The sequence below is a fragment of the Otolemur garnettii genome, unplaced genomic scaffold (genome assembly GCF_000181295.1).
Source record: "Otolemur garnettii isolate 467f Iridium unplaced genomic scaffold, OtoGar3 scaffold00151, whole genome shotgun sequence".
Lineage (NCBI taxonomy): Eukaryota > Metazoa > Chordata > Mammalia > Primates > Galagidae > Otolemur > Otolemur garnettii.
In genome coordinates, this window is record NW_003852546.1 from 616,824 (window position 1) to 636,581 (window position 19,758).

The following is a 19,758-nucleotide window of genomic DNA, read 5'->3' on the forward strand; positions in this document are numbered from 1 at the left end:
TGCTCAGGTCACAGCTCTGGCTCCTGATGGGCAGCCTCTAGGGTTCCCAGCCTGGCCACCATGTGTCCACAATGTGCCCCTCTAAAAATCAGGGCCATTTTTCAAGCAATGCGGTTATAAGCTCAAGATAGGCAGTTAGGGATAGTCATGCCACCAACCTGTTTACTCCAAGAGAATAAAACACACTCAGGAAACAGAGTGCTGGGCTGTCTCCTGGCCACCAAACACCTGTATGGAGCCCTCGGGCTCTGGCCTGCTCTTCAGAACAGCTGTGCTCACATCAGAGGAAGCAGGAAGGGGGTGAGCTGGGACGATGGCCCCCGCATCCGGCCTGCTTCTCTGAAGATCACCAGGAGCCCCTTGCTTTTTGTCTCTGCAGGTTCTCCAGCAGACCTTAGCGCCCAGCATGGCCCACTGAGGTGAACCATGACTGGCTGGCCCACACACACCACTGACCATCCAGAGTCATCGCATCTCACCAGGAGGTGACCCCTCTGCCAGCTGCTGCCCAATTTGCCCACCCCTGCCCAGGAACGTGCCCACAGCTGCCATGGACACCATGTAGTAGGGCTGGCCACGGCGCCCAGTGAGCTGCGATGGTTTTGTACACGACCCCCTTTTCTAACAGCTGTCTGTCGGCCCTGCACTGTGTGTCCTGGGCCCTCATCTTCCCATGTTACTGGCTGGTGGACAGGCTGCTGGCCTCTTTCACACCCACCACTTACGAGAAGCGGCAGCAGGCAGACGACCCGTGCTGCCTACATCTGCTCTGCACCGTCCTCTTCACACCCGTCTACCTGGCCCTCCTGGTGGCCGCACTGCCCTTCGCCTTTGTTGGATTCCTCTTCTGGTCCCCACTGCAGTCCGCCCGCCGGCCCTACATCTACTCACGACTGGAAGACAAAGGCCTGGCCGGTGGGGCAGCCCTGCTTGGTGAATGGAAGGGAACAGGGGCTGGCAGAAGCTTCTGCTTCGCCTCTGCCAATGTCTGCCTCCTGCCCGACTCACTCGCCAGGCACAACAACCTTTCTAACACCCAAGCACGGGCCAAAGAGATCGGGCAGAGAATCCGCAATGGGGCCGCCCGGCCCCAGATCAAAATCTACATCGACTCACCCACCAACACTTCCATCAGCGCCGCCAGCTTCAGTAGCCTGGCATCTCCACAGGGCAGTGATGGCATGGCCCGGACTGTCCCCGGGAGTATTAAGAGGACAGCCTCAGTGGAATATAAGGGTGATGGCGGGCGGCACCATGGTGATGAGGCTGCCAACGGCCTGGCCTCCGGGGACCCAGCTGACAGCTGCAGCCTTGAGGACACCTGCATTGTGCGCATTGGTGGCGAGGAAGGGGGCAGGCCACCTGAAGGCGATGATCCTACCCCTGGGAACCTGGCCAAGAATGGGGCTGGTGGGGGCCCAAAGGGCCAGACACCCAACCACAATCAGCGGGATGGGGACTCGGGGAGTCTGGGCAGCCCATCAGCCTCCAGAGAGTCCCTGGTGAAGGCACGAGCTGGGCCAGACGGTAGCAGCGGGGAGCCGGGTGCCAACAACAAGCTCCTGTACAAGGCCTCGGTGGTGAAGAAGGCAGCAGCCCGCAAGAGGCGGCACCCGGATGAGGCCTTTGACCATGAGGTCTCAGCCTTCTTCCCTGCCAACCTGGACTTCCTGTGCCTGCAGGAGGTGTTCGACAAGCGTGCAGCCACCAAGTTGAAAGACCAGCTGCATGGCTACTTTGAATACATCCTGTATGACATCGGGGTCTATGGCTGCCACAGCTGCCGCTGCTGCTATTGCTTCAAGGTTCTCAACAGTGGCCTCTTCTTTGCCAGCCGCTACCCCATCATGGACGTGGCCTATCACTGTTACCCCAACGGGAAGGGCTCCGATGGCTGGGCCTCTAAGGGAGCTCTGTTTCTCAAGGTAGGACGCTTGGCCTGGCGCGTCATAGGGAAATGGGCTGCAGCTGGGGGGTCCTCACCTTCATGGGGGCTGAAGTAGGAGGCAGACAATGCCTTTTGGAGAGCCAAATAGGAGGGCCCCAGCTCAGGAACAGGAAAATAGAAACACAGGGAAAAGAGCAGTAGTGGCCCCAAAGACAGACAGATGATCTTGGGCCAATTCCTCAGATTTCTTGAGCCATCATTTCCTCATCTCTAAAATGGCAACAGGGTGGGAGTGGACCAGAGCAGGGCAGCCTGGGAGGGGCTCAGAGCTTCGACTCTGATAGTGCAGGTGGCCATAGTGGCCACAGTGACGATGGCAGTGGTAAGGGGAGAAAGAGGAGGAAGGGCCCCTCTTGGTTCACATGAGGTGGCAAGATCAGCAAGGAGCAAGCACTGCAAGCAGATGGACTCCCCGGTCCCTGGGCCCTTCCCACACCTGTGTCGTGGAGGCCACCAGGTTCACCAGCCTGGATGCCCCTCCCTCCTGGCTGTCATGCAGCTGCCATACCAGGCGCTCTGCCCACCAGCCTGTAGCTTCGCTTTCATAGTCATTAATTAAAGTGAATCATAATTATTTCTGCTAATTTGGATGCAATTGGAGGAGTTTTTAGACCAGGGTAATTTGGTCATTACACATTATCTTCCACTGAGTCTGAGACACTGAGTGTCGACTTTTGTTCTCTATCCAAAAGCCGCTCTTGCTGCTTCTAGCGTTTTCTGCAGCATCACAGGCCAGCAGATGCAGAGCAGGGCTTTCTACTCCCAGAGGCAGCAGCTGCTTTGTGGGGGCACAGAAAAGGAGGCTCAGCAGGGAGGGTGGTGGCTCCAAGGTCTGCCCAGGAGGGTCCCCTCACTTCTCAATTCCCCTCTAGGAGTGACGATGCTCACTCTGTCCAAGAAAATGCTGGTGTGTGTGCCCAGTACCTGCTAGGAATGAGGGCTGGTCCTCAGAACCTGCTGGTACCAGGGCAGGCTCCTAACAGCCCCGGCCCCCCACTCTGGGTGGCTCAATGGTTCTCATGTGGCTCTGCCAGGCCCAAATTTGAGGCCCCCCACTCTTCATTCACGGCAAAAGACGCTGACATTGAATTAACTCTTCTGAAAAATAGCTCCAGCCTTCCTATTTTGGCATATGGTTCGTTGGTGTTCTGTTCCATGGATGTATTTTCGTCTCGGCAGCGGGACTGCCTTTCTGGGAAAGAAGGGGAAGTGTTGTGAGGCCCAGGGTGGGAGGGCCCCTCAGGAGGTGCCTTGTTCCCACCCCATCACTGATTGCTCAGAGGCCAGGAGCCTCCCTGGGTCCCTCAGCCCCTCTGTGAAGGCCAATCCACATGTCCCCCCACCTCCTGGCACCCCACCCACTATTCCTACCAACATCAGCAATAGTCTCCATGGGACAGCCCCTCCTCTGCAGCTCTGTCCTGAACGTTCTTTTTCTTTCTTCTTTTTTTGTTTTTGAGACAGAGTTTCACTTTGTCACCTTGATAGAGTGCTATGGTGTCATAGCTCACAGCAACCTCAAACTCTTGGGCTCAAGTGATTCTCTTGCCTTAGCCTCCCAAGTAGCTTGGGACTACAGGTGTCCACTACAATGCCTGGCTATTTTTAGAGACGAGGTCTCACTATGGCTCAGGCTGGTCTCAGGCTGGTCTTGAACCTGTGAGCTCAGGGCAATCCACCTGCTTCAGCATCCCAGAGTGCTAGGATTTCAGGTGTGAGCCACCATGCCCGGCCTCTGAATGTTCTTTTTCATCTTCTACCTCCTGGGTCTCAGACTGGTCTGCAGATATGTTTAATTTGATATGTGCCATTAAACTGTATTGGCCAGTATTTCAAAATCAATATTATTCACATAAAACTTAGTCTTAGCTTCTCTCGGCAGCTTCAGGCCTATCACATCCTGCATTGACTCCAAGGTGGAGCTTGGCTACCCCTTCATGTGCAGGGGCAGTTCAACTCCACAGCCCCCACCTCTGCCTGTGCTGATGCCCTCAGCCTTGTCCCAGTCTAGATCCCTCCTCTGAGCGCCCAACCCTGCATCTGCTGCCTCCTGGACATGTCCCCACCCACTCTAAACCAAAGTCACCATCTGCCCCAGCTGCCCCTCTCCCAGTTCCACCATCCCTAACCAGAAGGATGCCTTCTCTGCTCTGTGCCCCAGACCCAGCCTGTCCATCCCAGTCCTTCATGTCACTCTCCAGATACCCTAGGGCCTACCCCATGTGTCCAGCTGCATCATTCACCTGCATCAGCCCCACTGTTGCCTATCCTGCCCATTGCACCAGCCCTCGTCCCATACCAGGTCTGATTCTCATTGCCATCCTCCACTGCCTTGGGGAAAGCCCAACCTTCAACTTGGCCCCTCCACGCTCAGCCCGAACCCTACATCTGCACACACCCCCATGAGGCTCCACACCCCAGGATCCTATTGTCTTGGTCTCACCTTGGGTTGGGTGAACCACCTCTGTGGACCTCTCCTGATACCACCCAGCACAGAGCCATCTCCCTCTCGCAGGCTCCTCCACCCTGTGCCCAGGTGTCTTGTTGTCTGTCTGTCCTGTCAGAAAGAGCTCCTCAAGAACAGCACTGACACCCACTCATCTCCATTGGCCCATGACATTTTCATGGTCCCAGTGTGTGCGTCTATAAAAATGCCATACATTTTTGCACACTCTCATAGTTGTAAAGAGAGTGTAACTATTTTTCCTGCTACAGGGGAGGGAATAAATGAGGCCAAAGAGGGCCGGGGACATTGGGGGAACACTGAGAGGACACTGCCACTGATCACTCGCTGTGCAGTGACTGGTCCTTGACCTCCTGTCACTGTGTGGTACTTCAGGTCCTTTAAGGAACAAGATTCTGTGCAGGAAGGAACTGGAGTCCCTCTGCCTCACGCACAGCCCGATTCCAGGCACCAGCTCGGTTGACCGTCTTTGTCTACCAGGACTAAAAGGCACAACCCAAACCCTCAGTGTGATTGTTTATTTTTCCAAGAGAAACACAGGACTCTGCACCTCCTGAGGCCACAAGCCGGGAATCAATAAGTTTCAGCAAATAATAAAGTGGATCTTGGTGAGATCGCTCAGCTGATTAGGAAGGAAAAGAGGAAGGGGGGTGACAAGAGGCAGCTCCCACATGTGCCTCACTGCAGAACAGAGTCTGCATGTGTCCGCTTCCCTGCCCGAAACTCAGCACAGGACAGGAGAGGCTGACCCATTGAGACCAACAAATGGGCAGCTGGGGAGAAGCCTGGCCAAGGCACCACAGCTCAGAGAGCAGCATAGAACTCCGTGAGGCAGACAGATCCAAGCGGAGCCTGCCTTTGACTGTCAGCCTGTGATACTAGCCCATGACTTTCTCATGGCCCCAGTGTGTGCATCTATTAAAATGCCATAAATTTAGCACATTCTCACAGTCATCGTAAAGACCTGGGAAGGTAACACCATGAAGCACGAAGCGTGAATGCTCCCACGGGAACGTTATCATTACTTTACTGAGGAAATAGGCTTGTTGCTTGAGGAACACAGGGCTGAGAGCGCCATCATGTGTCCTTTTTTACCACTGCAGTTTAAAAAATGTTTTTCCCAGGGCGGCGCCTGTGGCTCAGTGAGTAGGGGGCCGGCCCCATATACCAAGGGTGGTGTGGCGGGTTCAAACCTGGCCCCAGCCGAACTACAACAACAACAAAAACACCCGGGCGTTGTGGTGGGTACCTGTAGTCCCAGCTACTTGGGAGGCTGAGGCAAGAGAATCGCCTAAAACGCAGGAGTTGGAGGTTGCTGTGAGCAGTGTGATGCCACAGCACTCTACTGAGGGCAATAAAGTGAGACTCTGTCTCTACCAAAAACAAAAAAAGTTTTTCCCCTAGGATGCCGCGCTGGTATGCAACATCACAGTGCCATTCTGGGGGTGGTGGATACTGTTAGACTGAACTTTGGGTCTGGCATATTGGCAAGAAGTGAACAGTGAACCTCTGGGTTTAGAAACAGCCCCCAATCCTAGCTGCCTGTCCTCACACAGCCAGACTTCTTCAGTGGTGGGGAGGGAATGCACCCCTGGGTCTGGGAGGGTAGAAAGAAGGGCCTAGAGAGCCAGGGCTGTTCACTGAGAAGGTCCAGATGGAGAATAACATCAGCCCAACCTCAGCAGCAAAAAGGATGGGGCCAATGGGCTGTGCTGTAGCTCCTGCCATCCAGGCCACCACAGATAGGGCTCCCCACCCACTGCAGGGCCCTCAGCCAACTACTGGGACTGGCAGCCTGGCTTTATAGGCCACCTCCCTGGAGGGTGTCCTGGGTCTAGGGGTCTTGTCATCATAGGAAATCCAGTCTGGGATAGACTGGCAAGGCTTGGGGAGGGAAGCCTATGGGGAAGAAGATGAGGACCAAGCAAGGACCTCTGGGGACAGCATCTGAGTGACCTCTAGCAGCTATGCAATGGCTAGGGGACCCAGGAGAGCCTCCACCTGGGGGTGTCTCTCTGTGGCCACCCCCCAGCTGCAGCCGTGGCAAGGACTAAGTATTGCCCTGAGTTAGGGGGGAGTCTACCTTGGGGGAGTGGTTTTGAGTTATCTGTGAGGTACAGTTGAGATGTTTATCTTAAGCCAACCTTTGCAGACAGCCTGTCAGGGCCTCCTGCCCAGGGTGGAGGTGGGAGTACCCTCTTTGGTGAAGAGGTGAACAGAGGGAGGACAGAAGGGGAGGGCAGAGAGCTGGGCTCAGAATGGGGACTGTGGGTGGATGGCACAGGCCAGCCCAGGATATAAGGCCCAGAGCCATGGAGATGCCAGACAGAGCTCTTGCCAGGTCCAGGGACTATAGGCACCCATGGCCTAGAAGGCAGATGAGGCAACTTATCCTACTGACAGCTTACCATATAGCTAGATGGGTGAGGCAGGGCAAGCAGGGGCACCAGGTTCTGGGGGTCATCCCACTGAGATTTCACAGGGAAGGCACACCAGGGTATAGCTAGGTCTAGGCTATGACCAAGGGGGGAAGGAGAAAAGAGCCACCAGACAAGACTGGGCAGGAACTGAGGGTCATGCTTGTAGACACTCTGGTCACTGGGAAGATGGCGGGGATGGGAAGGAACTGCTGTGGGTCTGTTTTCCCTCACAATGCTTTGCATGGGTCACCACTGGCACACACCAGGTCAGAGGCTAAGGTTTTTTTACGCCTCCACCTCCCACACTGAACTGTCAGATGCTGGAAGCAGGACGTGTCCTGTCCTTACCAACAGAGTCTAGCCAGGAACCTGGCAGAGAAGCAGGGCTAGTGAGTGGGTGGGTGTTGCCAATGTCCCTATGCACTCAGGGCAGTGGTGACTGGTAGGTGGTGGCACTGACGCTTCCCCTCCCCCCAGGTGCAGGTGGGAAGCACACCTCAGGACCAAAGAATTGTCGGGTACATCGCCTGCACACACCTGCATGCCCTGCCAGGTAGGGTCACCGGCTGGAGGTTTTCTGGGAATGGGCTCAGCAAATGGGGCCTGGCTTATCAGTTGATACCTGCACTTCTGCCCTGCAGAGGACAGTGCCATCCGGTGTGAGCAGCTGGACCTGCTTCAGGACTGGCTGGCTGATTTCCGAAAATCTACCTCCTCGTCCAGCACAGCCAACCCGGAGGAGCTGGTGGCGTTTGACGTCATCTGCGGAGATTTCAACTTTGACAACTGCTCCTCTGGTGAGGTTGCGTTCCTCCCCACCCCAGTCTGGTACTCAGCAGAGTTCCAGGCACAGCTAGAAAGACTTGGGTTAGGCAGCTCAAAGAACTTCCTGCTCTTCCTGAAGGTGTGGGTGGGATATGTAGCAAAACTATGATTTCTCTATCCCCCAGAAATCCTAGCACAGGAATTGCCCACGCTCTGCCTAGAAAGCTGAGGCCTCCATGCTGGAGACAGAGATACCCTAAAAACACCCAAGATGAGGAAGGCTTGGGGCCTCTGAAACTCAGGTGTCCACTCCCTAACAATCCTTATCACATATTTACACAGCTCCTACTTTTCCCCAAGCACGATTCTGCTGTTCCATTTAGCCTCCTAACACCCCCTAATTGGTAGGCACTGTGTTCATCCACATGGTGTAGACTCAGAGAGGTTTGTTACCCAGCCCAAGGTCACACACCAGTAAATGTCTGAACTGAGATCTGAATCCAGGGCACCAGGCCTATGCTATTAGGCTAAAAGACTACAAGTTCATCATCAGTGCGATTTTAAATATTTGATTTAAATAACTGACCTGAATCAGGGACCTCAGAGGTCTGGGGAGCTCTGAGCCTCCTATGACCCTAAGGAGCCAGGTGTTAGGGAAATGCCCAGCCCACGGACTCCTGGGTTCTTTCCATATGGGCTGCAGCCCCCAAGAGACTGTGGGCGGGGTAAGATGATCAAGGCCTGGGAACTCAGGCCCAGACCCCAGTGAAGGCAGGACACCTGAAAGCCTCACTACAGAACACAGATAGTGCCCTCACCTGGTGGCAGCAGTAGCAGCTGTTCCCATCTGTTTATGTAACAGAGGCATCTTTGACAATGGGGCAACTCCAGGAGAGTGGGAAATAGCAGTCACACCCTAGAATACAGCCCACTGTAGGGCACAGAAGCTCCTCCACTGCAGCCCCTTGGGGCAGCAAGGCCATAAGCCCCAACACACTGGCTCCTGCCCTAGCACCATGTCCCTGTGGTCCTGTCATAGTCCTGTGCCTGATGCCAAATTCACATACTGGGTACTCCTGGGATCTTCTACACCAGAATTGGGACCTGGCATACACAGGAAGACGCTGTCAGGAGGGAAGGTCCCACCCAATCAGGCCCCACTCAGTTCCCTCTGTTTCCCTCCCCAGGGTCTCAAAAAGTCCCTTCTGGCTCACTGAGTTGGCAGGACGAACAGGAACCCTGGGCAGGTGACATCCATCCCTCTGAGCCTGGTGGGGTTCTCTCCCCTCTGGCCTGGGCACTCAGGTCTGTGAATAGGGCAGGAGCCCCGGCCAGGGCAGCACCAGCCAGCCCCCAACAAGAGGTTTCACGAGATCTGGGAAGGCCTCCAGGTCCAGCGGAGCCCCAGAGGAAAAGAAAAGACCTGAATGTGTGTGGTAGGGGGACATTCTCAAGGACACAGAATATCAGTGACAGATGAGCCACAGATACCACCTAGCGGCAGTTACTAAGGGACAGGGGCCTAGGGGCTCTGCAGGAAAAACTGACTGGAACCAGGGGTGGCAGCCCCTCAGGACAGGCCGGACCCCTGACCACCATAGCATTTCCTCCTCCCCACACAGATGACAAGCTGGAGCAGCAGCATTCACTGTTTACACGCTACAAGGACCCCTGCCGCCTAGGACCTGGGGAGGAGAAGCCGTGGGCCATCGGTGAGCTGGGACTGGGGGAGGGTAGGGGTGGGCTTCGCACAGGCTTTCTGCAAAGGCCACCAGGACCTGCCCTCAAGGCCCCACTGCTGGGGAAGACCTAGTCAGTCACCCTAGGCTAGTGGAGGCCCTTGTCCACCCCATGGAGGCCACCCTCCTCAAGGCTGCCTGGGCCTTGCCTGCAATGACCACTCTCATCCCTTTGTCCCCAGGTACCCTGCTGGACACAAATGGTCTCTACGATGAGGATGTGTGCACTCCTGAGAACCTTCAGAAGTAAGCACCACGCAGCCACAGGCGGGTGGGGATCGCCAATCCACACCAGCTCCCAGGTTGGGAACAAGGCAGTGGAGAGATAAGACCAGGCGGGAGCCATGAGGGAGAGCTGTGCCGAGGCCAGGGAGGGCTTCTGTTTGACAAGACCCTGTCCCCTCATCCCACCTGGGAGAGCCTGGACAGCTGGGAGCTGGGCCAGCAGGTAGACCTCATGCTTACACGCCAGGCCTTGCTGAGAAGTCTCTAGGCAACCAGGGCCTCCAGGGGATGTGTCTCAAGCCAGCAGCCAGTCTGGGTTCACTTTTCAGGAGCCCACCCTGCCCTAGGGCCAGGCCAAGGGTCAATCCTGTAGATGAGCCACTGGGTGTCCAGCACCTTGTACCAATTAGGCAAATAAAAATACCAGCAGCGATAACACAAGCCCCTCACTTTCAAAATAGAGAAAGGTCCATCCTCACCAAACTTCATTATGAGCCCAGAGACTTCCATAAAGGACATATTATTTGAGGCCAACAGCAGAACCAATTTATAATTCACAGCCCAAGATCATACAGAGTCATGGCAATGGTTCTTTGCAGCTAATTTGAGCCAATTAATTAGATTATAGACTAAATTTGAAACATCATCCTCTACCGAGAAAATTATCTTTTTATGAGATGATTAAAAAATGACTATCAGTAACTCTCAGATCATTGATGCTGGAATTAATTATCAAAGGGAAAGGACAGTAATGGATTACATTTCTGGGCTATAACAATGTTCTGAATGTCATTACTGTATTTATCTTAAGTCAGATAAAAACCTTGTAGAAACTCACATGTGTAGTAGGCCGTGTCTCTCTGGGTGCCCCTTTTTGGTCTGTCCAGGCATTACCCATCGGGCTACCTGTGTGGTATCCCCAAAGCTGTGCCTCCTGCCCTAGACACTGGCCTGAGCCTGCCCTCTGCAATGGGGTCTTCCATGGGAGTCCTAAGCCACCTACCCAGTAGTACTCAGGCCCTACAGGACAGGCTGGCTGGAGGGAAGTGCTGTGTGTCTCAGGGCAGTAGTGTCAGAAAGGGGGTCAGACAACATGGACTCAGGATGTAAGGGATGTGCCCTGACAGTGCCTACCCTCTCTGGGTCTTCCACAGCTCTCAGCACCCACACGAGAGTCCTCACAGTCTGTTCCCTTGTGTGTCTTGGACCCACAACCACCATTCTTGTTTCCAAGGAAATGGAGGCTCAGAGCAGGGTCACACACTGCCACTGAGGAACAGACCCACACAAAAGCTGCCTCAGATGGGGCCTAGGCGCTCTCTTGGCTCCTCTGCCAGCAGGAAGCAATAGTTATGGGGGCAGGGGGGTGTCCAGGGAGTTCCAGGAGAGAGGGCGTCTCTGAGACTCACAGCAAAGACCAAGTTCCCTCTAAGAGGCCCCTACTGGCTCAGAGCAGGTTGGGGCTTCCATGTCTGACCCAGCCGCAGCCAGGAGAGGAAAAGTGTCCCAAGGTGGACATGTTGACAATCTGTGGTAGGCTCTAGAGTGTCCAATTCAGCCAAGAACTCACAGGTTCTGACCCAGCTTCCTTCCAGCTAGGCCCTTTTGGCCCACAAGAAAGATAGATCTTAAACACAGAGATCTGGTCTGACTCATCCTCCCTCACTTTGAAGAGACCAGCCCCCCGCCCCAGGACCTGTCAGTCTCTGGGGCTGGGGTGGAGGGCTCACCTGACAGCCTGCCTGTGAACAGGGTCTTGGAGAGTGAAGAAGGCCGCAAGGAGTACCTGGCATTTCCCACCAGCAAGAGCCCAGGCCAGAAGGGGCGCAAAGACCTGCTGAAAGGCAACGGCAGGCGCATTGACTACATGTTGCACGCCGAAGAGGGGCTGTGCCCAGACTGGAAGGCGGTGAGTTGGATCAAGGCCCAGGCAGCAGGGCCATGTCTGGAGGGAGATGGTGGACCCCCAGGCTGCAGCTGTGCATAGCACTGGGACCTTTGAGACCTCACCCCCCAGGACGAGACTTGTCGTCTGCAGTCCTGTAGGGCCCTCAGATCCTTCTGCCTTCAGGAAGACCCATGCTGACCCCAGGCCAGAGGCCTTTACACCCAGGACCCCCAAGCAGTCTCCCTGCCCCCCAGACCTCTCCTTTGCAGAATGCCCTTCAGGTCTAATCAGGATGCCTCTTCCCCCGCCCCCCGCCCAACCTAGGAGGTGGAAGAATTCAGTTTCATCACCCAGCTATCCGGCCTGACCGACCACCTCCCAGTGGCCATGCGGTTGATGGTGTCAACGGGGGAGGAAGAGGCGTAGACCAGCCACATCACCGGCATCCGGAGCAGCAGGGCCTCTGCCAGCCCTCTGAGCCGCAGCCCATCCCTGGGGCATGTCCCCTCCATTGAGCACCCAGTGCTGGGGGAGGAGGGCAGGGACCGGAAAGAGCCAGTCAGTGCCCGGGAACCTGGGAACAGTGCTTCTCTGGGCCTGCACTGCAGACAGAGGTGGCAGGCCAGCTCGGGAGCCCCGAGCTGCCTAACCAGTGCCATTCTTTCAAAACATGATTTTCTACAAATCAACAGCACAACCTAGTTTGTAACCCATGGGTTAGTGTTAAGGACTGGGTTTATGTACTCTTTGTATCTCTTCTTAAGCTTCGTCCAGGGTTCATTATTTGTCTGCTGCCAATGTTGTCTCGCATGCCTGCACCCTCGCATGCACGCTGCCCGCATGCCACGTGCCACGCTATAGCCACATAGACCCCTTGCTCGGGCCTCACCCAAGGCCAAACTCCAAACACAATCAGAAACAGCCAAAGAAGCACTTCCTGGGCACGGCCGCCAGCTCTCCCACCTCCAGCCCGGGACGGCTCACCGCAGGGACCTGAAGGCTGTAGCTGTACCAGCCAGCCCAGGGCTCTTCCCAGGGTCATGCATTCAAGGGCGATTACTTTTAAAAAGAAAAACAGTAAGTTAAAAACAAAATCAACCCTTCACTTTGAAGGGTCTACAAGTACTCACAGAACTTTGCTCTTCCTGAAACAGGGTCCCTTCCCCGCCCAGGCACACCAGGGTCCAGCTGGCTCTGGCCGCCCTAGAGCCTCCTGTAGGAGACTCAGATCTGGGCAATGGAGCCATAAACAGGGAATTCGAAAGAGAATCCATTTTTTTTACAGGAAGAAGGGGACTCACAGCATAAAGGGGGGTGGGGGTGGGTCCTGATTTTGAAAACAATAGATTTGTAGCTTCTTCTCGTCTATCAAAACCAACTCATCCTCTTCTTTCTCCCCTCCGGACATCTCTCTGGTTTGGGACCAATCATTTCCTGGGGACTGCCCCCACCCATGTGCCGGCTGAGCTCAGGAACCACCTGCCTGCCCCCAGATGGGGATGCAGCTCTGGCCCCCCAGGCCTATTCTCAACAGCCACCCCAACCAACGCCAAGGCTCTGAAGAGGCGGATGGCAAGGCTGATGGCCACTGCTCACCCAGGGCAGGGAGTGGTTGGCATCTAGGCACAGAGCCACCTTGCTACCGGTGCCAGCCCCGGGCCCCTAGGTTCTGTGTGGCAGAGCTGGCCAACTGCCCACTGTCCCCCATCTGCCTTCGGACCTGGGGAGGCCTGCAGTTCCTAGGCCCCCTTGGCAGCACTGCCTCTGCACACCTGCCTTTAACAGACAATAGGGGTTGCCCCCCGGTGAGGGTTTTGTCTGTTTCAAGGTGTGAGGCTCCAACTTGAGGGACTTTTGATAACCCCCACCAGTCTCTCCTCCTCACAATGCCCTGACCTTGCATCCAGCCTGGCTCAGAGCCAGCTCTGCCTGGCAAGGTTGTAGAGAGCACCAGGACCTACCATCAGCCTCCTGGCACTGGTGCACTGACGCTGTGCCTTGTCACCCACCCAGCTGCAAGAGGGACTGAGGGGGCCAAGCAGCCAGCCAGACACCAGGCCCCATGCTGGGAAGGAAGATACTGCAGAGCCTGGGTAGCTACAGGAGGACGTGTATCCATGGTGACACTGGTTTGTCCGAACTCACCTGGCCTGGGGAGCACCCCTGGTGCCAGGTCAACTGCCTGCTCCCCAGAATCCAGAGCCAGGAAGAGGCTGCTCGTGATGATGATGACAAGGGCAGCCCTGCCCGGGTGCTCTGCCCTTCCCCCATCCAAGGCTCTGGCCTGGCAGGCCATGGCTAAGCCCCACCCCCAGGGCAGCCAGGACTGACTCCCTACACAGAAGAGTGGCCAGACTCAGGCCACTAGACCAGATGCCACCACAGCTCCTGTTGGCCGGGCAGCCTCCCTCTCAGAAGCAAATGTGGGAGTCTGGCCATGCGCTTCTCTCCCCCCAGCTCACAGGGTGGCCTTAGGCAAGTCATACTGCCCTGTGCCTCAGTCATTTTCTGTTACCACAGGTCGCCTCTGCCTGCGCAGGTCCTGGCATCCAGAGCAGGGACATCCTGCCTCCCTCACACCTCCTTCAACACCAAGGCCACAACCACCCAACCATGTGTTCCACGTGGTACGCCTGTGGCCTCCCAGGGCTTGTATACAAGCCAGGCTTTTCCACTCTGATTTTTTAAAGAGAAACAAAATATTGCCAGGATCTCAGATTCTATGGCATCTAAGGCCTGGGAAGGGGACGGAGGTCACCCAGATCTTAATCAAGCCTCTGTGCCTGCCCTGGGCCCAGTCTCAAGAGAAGCCATGAGGCAGGGGGTCAGCTTAGAAAGGCACTGTTTATTTCATTTGTCTAAAACCACCTTAAGTTTTAAGTATGGATATTAATCTTGATGCTTTTTAACTATTGTATTAACTTGCTGAGATTTAGAAATACTGTTATAAAAAAGAAAAAAAAACTTTTTAAATTTGTTTTTTTTCTGTATTATATCCTCATGGGACATTAGGGGTTTTTATACGGTAAGCACACCTAAGGTTTTGGTAAACACATTATCAAATATATATCCAAACGATTCTTCCCTAGAAGAAAAACAATCTTTACACCTGACAAAATATTTTAAAAAGAGGAGGTTTTTTTTTTTTTCCTTTATTGGTGCTGAAAGGAAAGATGGATACTGAAGTGAAAATAAAACTGTGAGGCTCAAGGCTGGTGTTTGCCACTTATTTCAGCAACAAGCTGGGGTTGGGCAGGCCGCCGGGGGACTGCTAAGGGGGACAGCCTTTCTGGATGGGCACAGCCCAAGTCTGCCCTGAAATACTAGGACCCCAGGCCATTTGGGTTCTCTTAGTAGGTGCCTCCTGTTTCCTCTGTTAATTGGGATATAAACAACAAAAGGGCATTTGAGTGTGTGAGTGAGAATGAAAGTCCATGGCCACCACAGGGTTCTCGGTTGTCCTTTAAAGCAAGGCTGGGCTGGAGTGGCTCTGCACTGTACCCCATCTGCCCAGAGATTTTTTTTTTTTGGAGACAGAGTCTCACTTTGTCACCCTCGGTAGAGTGCCATGGCATTGTAGCTCACAGCAACCTCACAATCTTGGGCTCAAGTGATTCTCTTGCCTCAGCCTCCCAAGTACCTAGAACTACAGGCACCTGACACTGCCCGCCTATTTTTAGAGATGGGGTCTCGATCTGCCTCAGGCTGGTCTCGAATCTGTGAGCTCAGGCAATCCACCTGCCTCAGCCTCCCAGAGTGCTAGGATTTTACAGGCATGAGCCAATTCGGCCAGCTTGCCCAGAGACTTTTGGATGGCCATGGGGGCTTCTGACACATGGGCAAGGGCTACACTTCCTGATTCTCCTTTCTGGCAGCCAGTCTGCTGGGTCTGCATCTCAGAACTGACTGGAGACAGCTCTTCCCTATCCTCTAGACAGCAGCTTGGTGTCTAGGTCTGAATCCTGATAGGCCACCTGTCAGTGCTGCACTGAGGCTAGAGCTCAGACACCCATAACTGTGGCCTGGTGAAGTTACCCATGGGTTAAAGGGCCAGAACATAGTCTTCTCAACCCCCCTCTGTCATGCACTGTCTTCAAGGCCCAGTGACCCAGCTGCAACTCGGCATTTGTACCCCCCAGAAGGCCTTCTCAGCTGGAGCCACACAAGCAGGGACCTAGAGACTCCCAGAGAATCAGAGAGGCAAGGCAGCTCCTGTCACTGGCTCTGCCTGCCAAGAGGGCAACCAGGGTAGCCCAAGTGCTCCATTCCCTTCCAGGAAGGGCAGCAGACTTCACTGCCTTGGAGTTTCCTCAGTACTTCCAAACCCCAAGTAGAGTGGTGGGGTCTCCATGACACCTCTGTGGCTCCAAATTGAGTCACCAGCCCCTGTTGCCTGCCATACCTGGAACCAGAAACTGACAGCACAAAGAGGCAAAAATGGAAGACAGCCCCTGACTGCCCAGAGCCGAGTGGTCCCAGAAGGAGAGGAGCGTGTTCAGCCTTTCCTCCCCAGAAAGCCACACACCTTTTAGAACCTGCAGCCCTTGGGCCACTTTATTTCTCAAGTGAGGGTCAGTCCAGAGTGTCTGTGAGCCTGAACTCCATGGTGAGGTCTCCAGTGTGGGGATCAAACTCCACAGCATAGCTCACTGCCCGGGGGCCGCCTGGTGGCTCTCTGGGACCCAGCGTGGTGCTGAAGAAGTACACAGCCTGCTTGCAGTGGGGGTTCCAGCGACAGTATCCCTGTAGGAGGAGCAGCAGGAAGACAGTGAGGACTTCTTGGCACCAAGTCGCTTCCTGGGCAGCCTTCAGCCTAGGTGGCTCCCAGTGGGGAGAAGCTGCGCAGGAGCCTGGGGCCTAGCTTGTGACAGAAACACCCAGGGGGGCCAACTTATGACCAGGAACACCCACAGCACAGGAGATGGTGTGGGCTCCCAGCTGGCACTTGCTCTTGGGGTCAGCACACACTTGGGGCCCAGTACACAATGCTACCTTGTCTTCTGCAGGCTCCAGAAGGCCGGTGCTGACTGTGTAGTCAGGGGTCAGGTGGTACTCCATCCACAGGACCGCCCCGTGGCTTCTGCCAGGCCTGGGAGTATTGGGCCAAACAGAAACAGTCACACACGAGACAGGCACAACCATGACTCCCTTCTGCTTTCCAGAAACCCCTGTCTTCCCTACTTCCTTCCTATACAGTTAGGAGCTCCCAACCCTCCACCTTACTAAAGGACACAAAGAAAAAGCCCAATAGGAACAATCACAGCTCAGAGCCCATATTTGCTCCTCTCAGCCTGGCCAGGGCCAGCTCAGCTACAGTAGAACCAAGGCGAAGGTCCAGAAGGCTCCTGCACAACTCTGGCTCCAAATGCTAAAGAGCCCCCACCAGATACGCTGGCCCTGGGAGCTCCGGCTCCAGGTGACAGCATTTGCCCTGCCTCTGTTACCTGCTTCTTGCCCAAGGAGCCCCGAGGAGCTCTGAGCTCATGGTCTCCCCCTTGTCAGAAGGAGGCTGGTTCTTCCTCGAGGAAAATGCAACTCCTCTCTACAGAGGGAGATGGAATTGTGTCTCACAGCAAGAACCCCTCTCCAATTCCTAACCTGCTTTAATTCCCAGGAGAGTTCAAGGAATGGCCTAGTGGATAGCCATAGCAACCAAGTTCACCTTTCTCTGCAGCTGTGCACTGACAAGGCGGCATCAGACATGGGGCTAAGCACAGCCTACTCTGCTCTCCCTCCCCACTTATGCACACCCAGAGACTATGGGGACCGCATACATGCAGGGCCACCTCTGAGAGGAAAGGGCGAGGACAAGGCAAGAACACATCATCTGCTACTTGTTGGCATCTCCCAGCCCAGCTGTGCTTCACCACCTGGGCAGTAACTCCTACAGGGAAAGTGACAACCCCTCTCTGTGTCCCCCCCACTCTCCGGAGCCTACACTTACCTCCTCAGCTTCACGGAGCCCTCAGCTCGCACAGGCTGCTGGGGCACTGGCTGCTGGAAATCAAAGGTCAGCATCTGCCAGGGCTCAGAGAGGCTGCGGCAAGGGTACTCCCACAATGGGTGAGGCTCGGCCTCCTTGCTCTCCCTGAAGTCTAGGGCACGCTGAGAACAGAGATGGGAACTCAGTGTCTGCAGAGACAGAGCTGGCACCCAGCTAGAAGCGGCACCATCACGGCCCAGGTGCCAGGGTAACTGCAGTCACAGGGGGCAGAGAGCTCTCCCAGGAAGGCGCTGAGCTTTGATCAGACCAGCTGCCCATTAGCCAGCTCCTGGGTGTCTCTCTACCTCCCTTTTTAAAATGGTATGACAGTGCCTCTTGAGCTATTCTAAGAACAAAATGTCTACCTCACTGATGAGAACACATGGTGCCTAGGCACTCACTCACTCGGACTGACTGACAACCAAGCTAACTGACTACCACAGGCGGCTCCCAGGCTGCCAGGAGGGGCAAACACATAGACGAGCAATCCCAGTGCCTGGGAAGCACCTGCGCCCAGGCAGGAATGTGGCTGGGACAGGACAGAAGTAGGACAGGGAAAGTGGCCAGTATCTATGGTACCATTAACTTGCAGGGACGCTCCTTACACACCTCTCTCTTGGAATGGAGTCTCCAAAATGAAAATGACTGTCTCAGAAGGTTAACAAACTGCCTTCTGGAAAGGTTGCTCCAACAGAAAACAAGCTATGGGCAGCAGCAGGAGGAGTTTCAATGGTGCGATGATATACCAGCCCTAGCTGAAGATCCCAACTCAGGGGTAAAAGCCTGGGGCCATGAACAGGCCTGGTACAGCCAATGGCTCTCAGGCTAATGCTCATGGTGAAGCAACCAAGATGGCAGCACCCACTCTCACTGCCCCAAACAGAAAAGCTCTCTGCATGCTGCCTAAGGAAGCAGACATCCACATGGAATGGGTGGGTGGGACTCTGCACAGAGCTGTAGCCCTGCCTACCTGAATCATGTCATCCATGATGTGCACATCGAAGCCTTCGCATTCACCACAGGGGCTCCGGATCCGCCACAGGTCCTGTGAGGAGGTGCAAGCCTTATCTGCATCACCAGCAGGGTACAGCTGACACTTATGCCCACCCTGGGCACAGGCAATGCAGCAACAAGAACTAGAGGCAGACTGTGCTAGTCCCACATGCCCAGAAAGGAGACCCCCCCCACCCCAGGCTGAAGGGTATTGGGGATGTCAAAGCTCCAGGACAGTTTCTGTAACAGACTCTGGAATTACAAATGCTGACATGACACCAAGTCCTAGATTATGAGGAATCAATCAGCCGATGTCCCCAATCCGGGCTTTTATGCTTCCTGCCCAACCACTTGAACACCATTCCTTTGGGAAGAAATTTATAAACCAGGCCTCCTAGGCTCTGTGCCTGTAAGCAGAGCATGAGGATGCTGGAGAGAAGACATCTCCAAGGGAGAAACCCAAGTACACTCAAGCCAGGCAGCCTTTCCTCCTCGCTGCCTGGGACTTATGCTTGGGAACAGATGCTAATCGTGACACAGCATCTGCTCTTTGGCCATGAAAACCAGAATTCACGTAGAAATATGACTGAGTAAATAAATAACACAGAAGAAATTCAGCGATGGAGCCACTAAGCTACCAACAGTAAAGCCATTCTTAAAAAAGAAATATTGAGGGCAGTGCCTATGGCTAAGTGGGTAGGGCGCTCGCCCCATATACCAAGGGTAGTGGGTTCAAATCCAACCCCGGCCAAATTGCAACAAAGAAATAGCTGGGCATTATGGTATGTACCTATAGTCCCAGCTACTCGGAAGGCTGAGGCAAGAGAATCACCTAAGCCCAGGAGTTGGAGGTTGCTATGAGCTGTGACGCCACAGCTCTCTACCGAGGGCAATAAAGTAAGACTTTGTCTCGAAAAAGAAAGAAAGAAAAAGAAATATTTAATGAGAACTACTCTATATGCCAGGTTAAAAGCATCTGAAAATCCCTTTAATAAAAACATGCCTTTCCCAAAATGACTTTGTGTCTGTGGTTCTGCTTTGATGAGCAAATTAAAATGAGGCTTTTCAATTTTTTTCTCACATAAAGAAGCTGACTCTCCCATCTCAAAATGCTTTTAACAACTGGAGCCTCGGCTCTTAATGAGAGCAGAGCAAGCCGCACAGCGTGACTTTGAAACGCTTAATTTATATTTTTTAATTATTCTGATAAGCCACAATTGTAAAATGACAACACACAGCCATTTCCATTTCATATGTCAAATTACTGCACTTTTTGAAAGGTGAACTTCTCTTATTCAAGCCTGCAGTGTGCTGACACAGGAAAGAAAGGCTC

General features: G+C 54.4%; 2 protein-coding genes across 2 annotated transcripts in view; one reads left to right on the plus strand and one right to left on the minus strand.

The window, feature by feature from the left end:
- Positions 1 to 426: 426 nt before the first annotated feature.
- SMPD3 (sphingomyelin phosphodiesterase 3) lies at positions 427 to 12,296 on the plus strand. The gene is made up of 7 exons (XM_003799363.3): positions 427 to 1,925; positions 7,310 to 7,385; positions 7,474 to 7,629; positions 9,220 to 9,309; positions 9,519 to 9,582; positions 11,314 to 11,470; positions 11,774 to 12,296. The coding sequence occupies exons 1-7, from the start codon at positions 597 to 599 to the stop codon at positions 11,873 to 11,875; spliced, it is 1,974 nt and encodes a 657-aa protein (XP_003799411.1). The 5' UTR covers positions 427 to 596; the 3' UTR covers positions 11,876 to 12,296.
- A 3,679-nt stretch (positions 12,297 to 15,975) lies between these two features.
- PRMT7 (protein arginine methyltransferase 7) overlaps positions 15,976 to 19,758 on the minus strand; it is a 50,014-nt gene continuing 46,231 nt past the window's right edge. Inside the window, exons 15-18 of the mRNA XM_012811098.2 lie at positions 18,403 to 18,540; positions 17,394 to 17,554; positions 16,442 to 16,538; positions 15,976 to 16,192 (exon numbers count right to left, since the gene is read on the minus strand). Of these exons, the coding sequence (XP_012666552.1) occupies positions 16,022 to 16,192; positions 16,442 to 16,538; positions 17,394 to 17,554; positions 18,403 to 18,540 (567 nt within the window). The 3' untranslated portion in view covers positions 15,976 to 16,021. The remainder of the gene's footprint in view (positions 16,193 to 16,441; positions 16,539 to 17,393; positions 17,555 to 18,402; positions 18,541 to 19,758) is intronic.

Excerpts from the sequence above, each read along its gene's own strand:
- SMPD3 (XM_003799363.3), top strand. The coding sequence starts at position 597 with ATGGTTTTGTACACGACCCCCTTTTCTAACAGCTGTCTGTCGGCCCTG. Across the intron at positions 9,583-11,313 it reads ACTCCTGAGAACCTTCAGAA|GGTCTTGGAGAGTGAAGAAG; the intron begins GTAAGCACCACG and ends GCCTGTGAACAG. Across the intron at positions 11,471-11,773 it reads TGTGCCCAGACTGGAAGGCG|GAGGTGGAAGAATTCAGTTT; the intron begins GTGAGTTGGATC and ends CGCCCAACCTAG.